Source organism: Bufo gargarizans, chromosome 2 (genome assembly GCF_014858855.1).
Source record: "Bufo gargarizans isolate SCDJY-AF-19 chromosome 2, ASM1485885v1, whole genome shotgun sequence".
NCBI lineage: Eukaryota > Metazoa > Chordata > Amphibia > Anura > Bufonidae > Bufo > Bufo gargarizans.
In genome coordinates this window covers 106,590,569-106,603,491 of record NC_058081.1, presented here as the reverse complement: position 1 = coordinate 106,603,491, position 12,923 = coordinate 106,590,569, and the positions used below count along the sequence as shown (strand labels likewise).

Below are 12,923 nucleotides of genomic sequence, written 5' to 3'. Positions count from 1 at the left end.
AACACAATAAGGAACTTTTTACTAAGGCTATCATCACACTAGTGGCACGGACCTCCGGCATGCTTTTCCGTCGGGTGAACAGCCTGTCGGATCAATCCTGCCGCTAGTGACCATGTGCCTCCGGACTGCTGCTCCGTCCCCATTGACTATAATAGAGGCGGAGTTCCGGCGAGGCACAGATGCACACAGCGAGAGGCTGCCGGAATAAATGTCGGACATGTCGTAGTTTTATTGCGGCAGCCTCTCGCGGGAACTCCGCCCCCTTTATAGTCAATGGGGACGGAGCGGCAGTCCGGAGGCACACTTTCACTAGCGCCAGGACGGATCCGACAGGCTGTTCACCCATGCCACTAGTGTGAAAGTAGCCTTTAGAAAATGCATGTTATAGTCCAAACCAGGGATGTCCAACCTGCGGCCCTCTAGCTGTTGCAAAACTACACCTCCCAGCATGCCAGGACAGCTTACAGCTATGAACCTACAGCGGGGCATGGTGGGAGTTGTAGTTTTAAAACAGCTAGAGGGCCGCAGGTTGAGCATCTCTGGTCCAAACAATATGGTCTTTGCCAGTGAATTGGTGACTCCAGTGCACAGACAACAGAACTGGTTTAAAAACAATATTTCTGCTTGTGCATTTTGAGTTGTAAGTAACTCTTAAAATGGGTTGTCTGGCTTTGTGATATTTGTAGCTCTGGGCAGGATTGTGTTCTACCCACTGAAAAAAAATCATACTCGCCTACTCTCCACTGCTCCCTTTTGGCTCCATTTAATGGTACAACGGATACGAGTTCCTGATAAAAATGATCCAAAGCTGGACAACCACCTAAGTTATGGCATTTAGCCCAGGCCAACGTAGTATAGAGAAATTGTAATAGGACAGCACTACCTTTCGAGTTGTCTCAGTAAGTCCATTCGGTGGCGGTGCCTGTGGTGTCGGATCCTAGCCTCTTTATTATTCACCCAGCATGCAACGTTTAGACTCCACTGAGCCTTTATCAAGCATGCTTGATAAAGACTCAGTGGAGTCGAAACGTTGCATGCTGGGTGAATAATAATCACGGATCGGATTTGAGAAGCTGGAGTGCCGTGTATTTTTTTGTTTTTGTATTTCTTCATTTAGCCCAGGCCACCACAGTGACCTCGCACACAATGTGGTGTGAAGTGATCACCGCACAAACTCTTATGCCGTAGGCTACCAGCGATAGTAGTAAGCTGGCTATGAGGATGATGAGAATGTAGTTTTATTTTTTTACTTCTGGAGCATACATCTGGTACATTAAGCCATACACATTTGTTATCTGCACATTTTCATGTGTTGACACAGGTATGGCATTAAAGGACCGGCATACCTTAAGAACATTGAAGGCCTCGTTTTATCATTTGCTGAGGATTGTTGTAAATGGACGACTGGATCCTTGCAGCGTCTCCCTGACCGAATCACAGTAATAACAGAGGGAGCAAAGGAAACCTCATTCTGTCTATTTGACCATGTGACTGTGAGTAAAACTACCACATCCATACCCTAATCTAATTACTACAACCATTTGTTATATAACATGGGCTGAGAAACCAAATATGTCCATCCAGTTCAGTCTTTTACCCTGTGAAGCTGGTCCAGAGGAAGGCAAGAAGCCTTCATGAGGTGGAAGACAGTTTTCCTTATTTTAGGGGGGAAAATTCCTTCCCAACTCCAATCAGGCAATCAGAATAACTAAAATAGAAATGTGGGCTGGCTCACAGTATTTTCGCATAAAATTTTATTAATAACTAACAAACAGTCTTTGTGTCATCATATCAGCATATATAAACATATATAAACATGTAATTTACATAGGTATGTGCGGAGCTCACGCACAGACTTCAATAGCTGGAGTACTCCTAAGTATAGGACCAGAATGGCTATATTGGGGCTGCAAGAAATGGTTATGTCCAGGACGTAAGTCTCAATTGTCAGGTAATTGAGACACAGTTGTAACACAGTGGCTACAGCGATTGCGATACGTCCTTGATGTAATGTTTACAAGAAAGGTTTCTCTGTACGGGTATCCTGTAGTAAATCTAGACCGCTTTTGTTGTAAGCAATATCCCACTTACTTTTGGCTGTCAGCTTGCAGCACAAGACCTCAGACCCGTTCGTTCACTCAGCGTCCCACGTGTCCAGCCAGGTAGTTGATCGCTGGAAGATGACGTAGGTGCCCGTGGCCGTCAAGCACGGGCACCTACGTCATCTTCCAGCGATCAACTACCTGGCTGGACACGTGGGACGCTGAGTGAACGAACGGGTCTGAGGTCTTGTGCTGCAAGCTGACAGCCAAAAGTAAGTGGGATATTGCTTACAACAAAAGCGGTCTAGATTTACTACAGGATACCCGTACAGAGAAACCTTTCTTGTAAACATTACATCAAGGACGTATCGCAATCGCTGTAGCCACTGTGTTACAACTGTGTCTCAATTACCTGACAATTGAGACTTACGTCCTGGACATTTAAGCGGTATAAGTAACCATTTCTTGCAGCCCCAATATAGCCATTCTGGTCCTATACTTAGGAGTACTCCAGCTATTGAAGTCTGTGCGTGAGCTCCGCACATACCTATGTAAATTACATGTTTATATATGTTTATATATGCTGATATGATGACACAAAGACGGTTTGTTAGTTATTAATAAAATTTTATGCGAAAATACTGTGAGCCAGCCCACATTTCTATTTTATCTATTCCTATTTTTCAGCTGGTAACTGAAGGGCCGAGCTCCAGTAGTTTGCTGGTAGAGCCTTTCTTAATTATTTGTTAATCAGAATAACTCCCTGGATCAACGACCCCTCTCTAGTAGCTATAGCCTGTAATATTATTACTCTCCAGAAATACGTCCAGGCCCCTCTTGAATTCCTTTATTGTACTCACCATCACCACCTCCTCAGGCAGAGAGTTCCATAGTCTCACTGCTCTTACCGTAAAGAATCCTTTTCTATGTTTGTGTACAAACCTTCTTTCCTCCAAACGCAGAGGATGTCCCCTCGTCACAGTACTGGGAATGAATAGATGATGGGAGAGATCTCTGTACTGACCCCTGGTTATTAGATCTCCTTTCAGTCATCTCTTTAGTTAGACTAAGTCATTTTATTTTGAGAATTATTCTGTAGTTTCACACAGCGGACACCCGGGGCCAACGTCTGCGATCTGCTTTCTCTAGGAGCACTGCGTTCCCAGGGCCTGAACGACTTTCTTGTGCTGAGATTGAGGAAGCTGCTTGTTGATTGTACACAGCGACCAGGCCTATCACAGGTATATTCCAATGTAGGCCTGCAGGTGGCAGTGCTGCATTAGAATATACTGAATTTACCATTTGTACTGTCACAGTAGTATATGGGAGAAGCAATCTAATGATAAAGTTTTTAAAAATATTTTAAAAAAAAAAGTATAAAAATTCAAATCATCCCCCTGTCCTCATAAAAGTCACACACGCTCCAAAATGTTATCAATAAAAACTACAGGAAAAAAATAAGCCCTCACACAGCTTATGCAATATCCAGCTCCATAGATGAAAATATAAAAAGTTATGGGGGTCAGAATATGGCGATGCAAAGAAAAAAAAATTCCCATAGTTTTTATCGTTTTTGCAGCATTAAAACAAAAAAAAAAACTATAATAAATGTGGTATTGCTGTAATCGTAATGACCTGGAGAATGAAGATAACAGGTCAGTTGTGCATAGGGAACGCTGTAAAAATGAAACCCATAAAACTATGGCACAATTCCGCCCCAAAAGGGAATTTTTCACAGCTTCCCACTACATCATATGCAGTGTTAAAGTGTGACATTAGAATGTGCAACTTGTCTTGCAAGAAACAAACCCTCATGGCTATGTGAACAGAAATGTTAAAAAAAAAACAAAAACAAAAAAAATATCGCTTTGGGAAGGAAGGGGGTACAAAACGAATACGCAAAAAGGGAAAATCACCATGTACTCAAAGGGATCAAAAAAGGATAAAAAGAATTTTAAAAAAGTTTGGAAAATAGGCCTGAAGTTTAACCTAAATTGTTGTTAACTGCTGTGCTAATATAAATTATCTTAAGTAAAATAACCTTATAGCACAGCCACAGACATATGCTTTCTGCACATCACCGCAGTTGTCACAGCCAGGTCCCCCTTCCTGAGGATCCTGTAAACAGTAAGCTAGATCTCCGCTTCCTCCCCCTCGTTAATTATGACTTGGAGCTAGGTTAACTGTTGTACATTGTGTTCACCACCTTGCTGGATTTTTTGCACAGTTTTCCATCTACTGATTCCAGTTTTGTTTTCTTTAAATCTGTACTAGGTGAGAATTCGGATACAGACGTCCCGCTTTCATACAGACAACATTCGTCTGGAGATAGTCAGCAACAAACCCCATGTATCTCAGGAAGAACAGCCCTCCGTAGCTAGTGCCAGCCATGCCAAAAATGATCTAGTCAGAGAGGTTACTCGTACAGCAATAGAGGCTCAGCTGGCAAAGGAAGAGGAGGCTGCAGAAAACAGAGCTGGCAGGCAACACCAGGAGTACCAGCAAACGCAGGGACGCAGCCTGTACACACTGCTGCAGGAAGTTCATGAGCTGGCGCTTCTTGATGTGTCCGGACAGTAATCTTTGTCACCATCCCATTAAATAGAGGGATGTCACATCCTCTGTACTTTAACTGCCTGAGGACAAATGTACAATGGATTAGTAACCTGAAGCATTTTATCAAAATGTAGGCAATTTTTAAAAATATCTTGGGTGGGAAAGTCTTAAACTGCCCCGAACACCTTTAATAGCTGTTGGACAACAGCTATCTCTCCAGACTCCCCACGTGGCATGTATGTGTTTTCAGTGGGGGAGAGAGGAGAAAGCCACTGCCAGGCACATCTGGCAGCAGGTTACTTACTGGGAGAACAAAAGGATCGGACTTTGAAATTCAGCGCCTTTTCTTCCCCCACATCGTCGTTCCGGGAAGAGTCAAGAGCTCTCCGTGCACATTAGATTGTTGTCCCGCCCTTGGTTTGGGCGTCAATAGACTAATGTGTATGGGGGCCTTTAGTCTGCCAGCTTTCTGGTTTTTAGATTTTTTTTAATTTTTGTTTTAATTTTTATCTAAAGCAGGACTAACTGTTTATAGCCTTCGAATCCTCAAGGCTTGAATGTCTGCTACCTATTTCGTTGGCTCTGATATCCGATAAACTTAATCGGAGTTTTACCACATTTTGCTATGTACACTGTTTTACTGTTTCTTAAAAGTACAGTCTATTTTTCTATTTAATAAAAAATCTGTATTAAACAATTGTTTTCCCTGTGAATGTTTGTGTTATGAGATGTCTTTAAGGCTATGTCCACATGTGACTGGAATGGTGTAGATTTGCCATTTTCATGCAGCAAATCCGTCACGTTGTACAGTAGCAGCAAAGTAGATTCGATTTTAAGAATTCTCATCCACATGCCGTGTACAAAAAAGGGGCAGCATAAATTGACCTGCGGTGTGGCTTTAAAATTCGAAGCATGTCAATTTATGCTGCGGATTTTCCCTTCAGGTTTCTAATGAAGAGTGTAAAATCCATAAGTAGGAGCTCATGCACATGGCCCTAGTTTCAGTCCACAGCTCATCCTCATTTTTTGCAAATCGGATGCAAACCCATTCGTCTCATGGTGCGGACAGCACATATTTTTGAAGGAGTAAAGGAGAAAAAAACGCCGTCATGCACAGCCAGTATCTGTGTTTTGCAGATCCGCGCTTTGCGGACTGCAAAACACAGCTGTGTGCATGAGCCCTAATACTGAGGTTTTTGTCCTGGTTTTCACAGCGGAAATGCAGCAAAAACCTCTTCTCATATGCAATCCCATCACTCGCATCCAACACATGCACTGTTCATTGTTTCTTCTACAAACAGGTCATATTGTGTGTACAGTTATGTATTTAGTGCTTACAGTACATTAGTATGCTGTATGTAGTTAGTGTGCATTCATTTTGATGAGCTAACCTTAGGACAGGTCATCACTATCTGCTTGGTGGGGGTTGGACTCCCGGCCTCTTCCTCAACCAGTCGATCACATGGCTTTATTGCAGCTCGTCCTATTCAATTGTAAAGGATTGAGCTGCAGTACCAAGCACAGGTATTATATAATGTACAGCACTGTGTTTGGTATACTATTAAGAGGCCACACCGCTCGTCTGGAAGTTAGACCGCTAACAATCTGATATTTATGACCTATCCAGAGGATAGGTCATCAATATTTTATTCCCAGAAAACCCCTTTAAGCAAGTGTGTGTGTGTGTGTGGGGTGTGCATGGATATAAGCATATGTCATGCACGTATGTTTGTAAGCATGAATCTTTCCCAAAATGTGTATAGTTCATGGAAAGATCTGGAGAAAAAAAACAAGTAGGAACACAAAGATGCTACATTTATCTTTGGAGACTGCCAAAGGGGTGTAACTAAGTATTAACTGACAAGATGCCAAATTCTTCTGCTTATCATCTTTCCTTTCTGATGAATGTATTAAATAAACTGTATTGGTGCATTAAAATGTTCGCTGCAAAGATTGGGGTATTTTCTATCAAATTCCCTACAATGGTTTTCTGTCACAACCAGACAGCTGAGAAGCTCTGACAGAGGCCTTTCAGAACCTCCTCCTTGAGCTTCCTTTGTTTTGCTTTCAGTTCCTCATCTCGTTAGCCTCTCTCAGCTGTCATGTAGTTGTACTGATTGCATCCCTTTAAATTCCTCCCCATAGTGCATCAGTGTGCGGTTTATATTACTTCCTGGAGTTTGTGTGCATGCTGATCCTACATCCCAGTCTTCTACAAGATAAGTGTTGTGCATTCATTTGTGTTTTTCTGTTTGCTGGATCCCAGGTGACCCTGACTCCCTCCGTGTCTAGTGTAGGGAGCCGGTGGTCGTGTCCCCTCACTATTATAGGGTGTTCAGGTGTTATACAGTCGAGGTACGAGGATATGCGAACATCTACCATTGGGATTTCTCGTACTTTTTTCCATTGGGGGACACAGACCATGGGTATAGCTTAGAGGTATTAGTAGGAGGGACACTATGCAAATGAAAGAGCTCCTCCTCCTCGGGCTATACCCCCCGACTCCACCAGGAGGAACTCAGTCTTTGCTTAGTGTCTGGTGAAGGAGGTTGACACTCTCTGATTCTACTCCTTTTTGTTATTTTTATTCTAGATGGGGACACAGGTCGGCATGGCGCCTTCCTGGTCCCCCGTGGAGTGCCCGCCGCCGTCTTTGGGACGTTGCCTGGCTGCCTCCATTTCCCCCCAAGAAGATAAGTGGATCCGGGCTCGACCTGTTAGCTCCGGCATCCCACCAGCTGCTGGGACGCCTGCTGCCTACCCTCCTCCAGAGCACTGTTCTCCTGGATTGGAGTCAGAAGTCTGAAGAGGCGCATCCCTGCTGGTCTGGACATCGAGGGAGCATGCTGAGCAGATAAGTATTGCCCAGTCCCTCCCCCTCCCTCTGTGTCTGTTTGTCTGTGGCTACCTGGGTGAGCTTGAAGAAGGATCCTGATGGGGCACTTTCTTCATTTTTGCACTGGAGTACTGGCATCTCTTCCCCCTTAAACTGTGGGCTTCAGCGCTTCTCTCGTCGGGCCTTGGCTGCTGCGCCCTCTCAGCGCCCGCCGGCAGGCCGCTCCTCCATGGCCTCGTTAACCCCTGCTGCACCACGTGAGGGGAGTCGTGGTGTTTGTTTAAATCGCGCGCGCGCTTATTTTCGTGTGCGTGCGCTTATTTTCGCGCATATTTTCGCGCGCGCTTATTTTCGCGCATATTTTTCGCGCGCGCGCCATAATGACGCGTTCGGGGGGGCGGAGCCTCGGCATGCCGCTCTGACTCTCCTTACACCGGAGACTCTGTTTGCTCACGGCCGTGCAGCTCCTCATCACTCTACTCCGTTTTGTGCCAGGCAAGCTGGTAGCTCAGTGGTAATGCTGCTGCTGCCCCATGTCCAGGCTTTCTGAGTTCAAAGCCCCTTTCAGCCTTCAAAAATTGTTTACATTATTCTAGATGGGGACACAGGTCGGCATGGCGCCTTCCTGGTCCCCCGTGGAATGCCCGCCGCCGTCCTTGGATGCTGCCTGGCTGCCTCCATTGCCCCCCAAAGAAGACAAGTGGATCCGGGCTCGACCTGCAGCTCCGGTATCCCACCAGCTACTGGGTCTCCTGCTGCCACCCTCCACCAGAACACTGCACTCCTGGACAAGGAGTCAGAAGCCTGAAGAGGTGCATCCCTGCTGGTCCTGGAGTCGAGGGAGAAGATCTGCAGGAGCAGATAAGTATTACCTGCATCCCTGCCTTACCCCCCTCCTCCACGTCCCTGGGAGCCTGCGGTCCCCGCTTGGGCATCTGCCATGTCCAGCGCGGCCGCTAAATTGGTCTTAGTCGCCAAGGCAACCATGTCCTTTAATCCTGTGGCGCTAACAACTCCATCTCTCTCAGTGGTCCCCACAGTGGGTGACTGACTACGAAGAGGCAGCGTGAGCGGCAGCATCCCACCTCGGATGTCTCCGTCTCTCCACCCCCCTCACCTCGCCTGTGGCGCTTTCGGACTGCTCTTCCCCCTCCCTAGGGAGAGTAATCCGAAGGGGAATTATCCGGCTCGGACGAGCCAGGTCCTTTTTGGACTATAGGGCATTTTCAAATCCTGTGACGCCAACCACCTCTCTAAGTGGTTTTCCACAGAAGACGCCCGACTACTAACAGGGAGCTAGAGGTGCGTTCGGGCGACTCTCCCCTCCCTTAGGGAGCGCAAGTCTGAAGGAGAATTTCCGGCTCTGATTAGGTCATGGAGCGGGACCCCTCGCCTAAGCTCTCCACCAGGGTGGCTGACTTAGTGGCGACTGTCCGAGACACCTTTATTCTCCAAGGGGATTCTCCTCCTTCCACTGGTCAGGAGTTCCCCCTTTTTCCGTCCAGGCAGTCGGAGACTACCATGTTCCCGGTCCATGAGGGATTTTTCTGCGGTCATGTCCAGGGCCTGGGGTAGTCTTAATAAGGTTCTCAACCACCCAGCGCATGAATATACTTTCCTTTCCCTGCTGACGGCGAGGAGAGGTGTCTCCTCCCCCTAAGGTGGATCCTCCGGTGGCCGGATTAGCCAATTATATGGCCCTTCCTGTCTTAGTCAGTTCCTCTTTCCAGGATGCTGTAGACAGACGCATAGACTCTCTTCCAGGTCCTTTTTTCGCTGGCAGCGCGTCCCTGTGACCTACCTTTCACTCAGCAGGGGTAGCCAGTGCTCTCTCGGTGTGGTTACAGCACCACCACCAGGAACTGGCGGTACGAGATGCGGCTACTGACACACTGGAGTTGGTTCTCCAGATGTCTCGGGCTTCTAAGATTCTTTGCGAAGCTTCTAGGGACATTGTTTCCCTCTTTGCCCGCAGGTTGGCCATCTCTGTCACTCAGCGCGAAGAGATCTGATTGAAGGTGTGGGACGCTGACGCCTCCACCAAGCGTTCCCTTGCTAATCTCCCCTTTGGGGTTTCCAGACCTTATGGGGATCAGCTGGACGAGTTCATCTCTGCATGCCTTTTGCCGTTTCTCATCTGGTAGGCCGTCGCCTGCTTCCTCCGCCGGGGGTCTCAGGTCGCCCGCAAAGAGGCCTTCCTTTACACCAGCCTTCCCGGCACTAGAGGGCCCAGTCAGCCCGCCCTGCTGCTCCTAGGCCTATCACATGTCCCGATTGCGGAATCCCACCATCGATTCCTGCGCTTCGCCATTAAGGGTCGACACTGTCAGTTTGTCGCCCTTCCTTCGGGTTGGCGACCACCCCGCGGGTCCTTGCCACGGTCCTGGACCGCTCATGGCGCTTCTTCGTACCAGGGGCATTCCCATCCTGATAGAGGCCCCCCTCTCTACCGCAGACCAAGGACAGCGTCCAGATCACTGTTCAGACTCTGGAACGGTTCGGCTGGCTGGTAACTTTCCCAAACTCCTGCCTCTTCCCGTCCCAGAGGCTCTCCTTCCGGAGGATGATTTTGGACACCTCGGCTGCCAAAGTATTCTGCCAGCCTTCAAGTCCTCCCAGATCCAGGGGGCAGTGTCACATCTGCTGCGCTCCCCGTTCCTCTCCATTCGGGAATACTTGCAGGTCCTGGGTCTTATGGTAGCCTCTTTCGAGGCCTTCCATATGCCCAGTTTCACACTCGCCTGGCGCAACAGGAGATCCTTTACCTTTCAGCGGGTTCGGGCAGCTCTCCCTTGGTGGCTGTTCCCGATGAACCTGAGGTCGGGGAGTTCCTTTCTCGCATTCTCCTGGACGATCGTCACCACCGATGCCAGCATCCTGGGTTGGGGGGGCGTTTTCCAGTCTCGCACGGTTCAAGGGATTTGGTCGGCGGCAGAGTCTCGCCTTCCAATCAACTTTCTGGAACTGAGGGCGATTTTTTCCGCTCTCTCTCTCCTATTGGACCTCTCTCCTTGCGGGCCTCCCAGTGCGGGTTCAAACGGGCAATGCCGCGGCCTATATCGACCATCAGGGCGGGACCCGCAGCCGGATGATGATGCAGGAGGTGAAGAGAATTCTGACGTGGGCGGAGACGCACGTTCCGGTGTTGTCAGCAGTTTACATTCCAGGAGTGGACAACTGGACAGCGGACTTTCTAAGCCACAACAAGGTGGATCCAAGCGAGTGGTCTCTGCATCCAGAAGGGTTCGAAGAAATCTGCCACAGATGGGACCATCCGGATGTGGACTTAATGGCGTCCGGGTTCAACAACAAGATCCCAGTGGTCCTGGCTCGCGCCCGAGATCCGAAGGCGTACGGATGGATGCGCAGGTGTCTCCGTGGCAGGACTTCAGCCTCCTCTGTTTTCCTCTCCTACCAAAGGGTCTACGCCAGTTCGAGGCGGAAGGGAATCCGACCGTTCTCATCACCCCAGAGTGGCCTCGCCGCGCGTGGTTTTTCGGACGTGGCTCGGTTGCTGGCGGACGCCCCATGGCCTCTTCCCGACAGACAGGACCTACTGTCTCAGGGCCCGTTCTTCCACCGGAATTTACGGTCACTTCGTTTACCGGCGTGACTGTTGAAACCGCCATCCTGATGAAGATGGGGTTCTCGGATTCAGTGGTTAGGACCATGATCAGTCCGGGGAAGTCTTCTTCCTCCCGGATTTACTATCGTACCTGGATGGCCTTCCTGTCCTTTTGTGAGGGTTAGGGGTTCCCTCCCCTTCGTTTTTCCATCTTGATGGTACTGTCTTTTCTTCAGTCTGGGCTTGTGCAGGGACTGTCGCTTAGTTCCCTGTAAGGTCAGGTTTCGGCGTGGGCCGTCAGAGGTCCCTTGCTCTTAAGGGTCCGGTGGTGACCTTTCTTCAGGGGGTGGCGCATTCGGTTCCCCGTATGTTCCCCCTTTGTCTCCTTGGGATCTCAATTTGGTTCTGCGCGCTCTGCAGTCGGCCCCCTTCGAGCCTTTGAGGAGGGTCTCTCTGACTGTTCTCATCTGGACTTCCTTGTGACCATATCTTCTGATACAGCCACATAGCGTAGTGATTAAAGTTCTGGGCTATTATGCAGTGGCTGTGAGTTCACATCCCATCACGAGCTTTTAAGTCAGACTGGTGTCGAAGCTGGCCGCTCTTTCCTGTCAGGAGCCTTTCTGGTTTTCCACCAGGATTAAGTTGTGCTCCGTCCAGTCCCCTTCTTTTTGCCCAGGGTGGTCTCTCCCTTCCACCTTGATGAGGATCTTGTCCTGCCTTCCTTTTGTCCTTCTCCGGCTAACCCCAAGGAACGCACTCTGCATTCCCTGGATGTTGTACGGGTCCTGAAGGTGTATCTCGCGGCTACTGCTTCCGTCCGCCGTTCTTGGCGCTCTGGATCTGCTTGGCTATTTCCGCGGCTTGTCGCGCTTGTGGTGGAGTTCCCCCGGCTAGGATTGCCGCTCACTCCACTAGGGCGGTGGGGGCTTCCTGGGCAAGACGCAATCGTGCCTCTGCGTCTCAGCTGTGTACGGCGGCCACCTGGTCGTCCTTGCATACCTTTGCAAATTTTTGTCAGTTGCATTCACTGGCTTCGGCTGATGCGGCTTTGGCCGCAGGGTTTTGCAGGCTGTGGTTCCTGTTTGACCGTTGGGCGTTCCTCCTGGCGGTGCTGATATTTTTTCCCACCCCATGGACTGCTTTTGGACGTCCCATGGTCTGTGTCCCCCAATGGAAAAAAGTACGAGAAAAGGAGATTTTTGTGAAACTCACCTGTAAAATCTTTTTCTCGTCTTTTCCATTGGGGGACACAGCTCCAACCCATTATTCCTGTTGCAGGAGGGGTCTTTAGTTCAGTTTTTCTGTTTCTGGTTGGACCTTATGGCTTGGTCCGATGGTTTCCATGGTTTTTTTTCTTGCTCCTTCTCCTACTGCTTGTGCAACGCCTGAGTTCCTCCTGGTGGAGTCGGGGGGGGTATAGCCCGAGGAGGAGGAGCTCTTTCATTTGCATAGTGTCCCTCCTACTAATACCTCTAAGCTATACCCATGGTCTGTGTCCCCCAATGGAAAAGACGAGAAAAAGATTTTACAGGTGAGTTTCACAAAAATCTCCTTTTTCGCATAGGCTGAGCAGTCAGGGAGAGTGCCAGGTCTGATGCAGGGGTCTCCCTTTTTGTTCCTTAGTTTTGGATCCAGTGAGTTGTATATTCATTTTGTGTTGTCTTGTTTCCTGTACACCTTCCGTGACATTTTCTGACCTCAAAGTGGCAAATTTTGACACAAGCCCCAATTGTGCAAAAATTTAGATTTTCGGGAAGTTTACACAGCTGGTGTAGACTTCAATTCTAAAAAAATAAACATGGTGCCATACTCGACAATTTAACCTTACAATATAATAAATACACAAGACTACCATTGTGGATAACCATAAATAACCACATTCCATAAATTATTAAGCCATTGAAATTCCCACCAATATTAA

General features: G+C 48.4%; 1 protein-coding gene across 2 annotated transcripts in view; it reads left to right on the top strand.

The window, feature by feature from the left end:
• Positions 1 to 5,289, top strand: part of DIS3L (DIS3 like exosome 3'-5' exoribonuclease) — a 55,667-nt gene extending 50,378 nt beyond the window's left edge. For both annotated transcript variants that reach the window (XM_044279381.1, XM_044279382.1), the window contains exons 16-17: positions 1,322 to 1,493; positions 4,317 to 5,289. In XM_044279381.1, the coding sequence (XP_044135316.1) occupies positions 1,322 to 1,493; positions 4,317 to 4,622 (478 nt within the window). In that variant the 3' untranslated portion in view covers positions 4,623 to 5,289. The remainder of the gene's footprint in view (positions 1 to 1,321; positions 1,494 to 4,316) is intronic.
• The last annotated feature ends 7,634 nt before the right edge of the window (positions 5,290 to 12,923 follow it).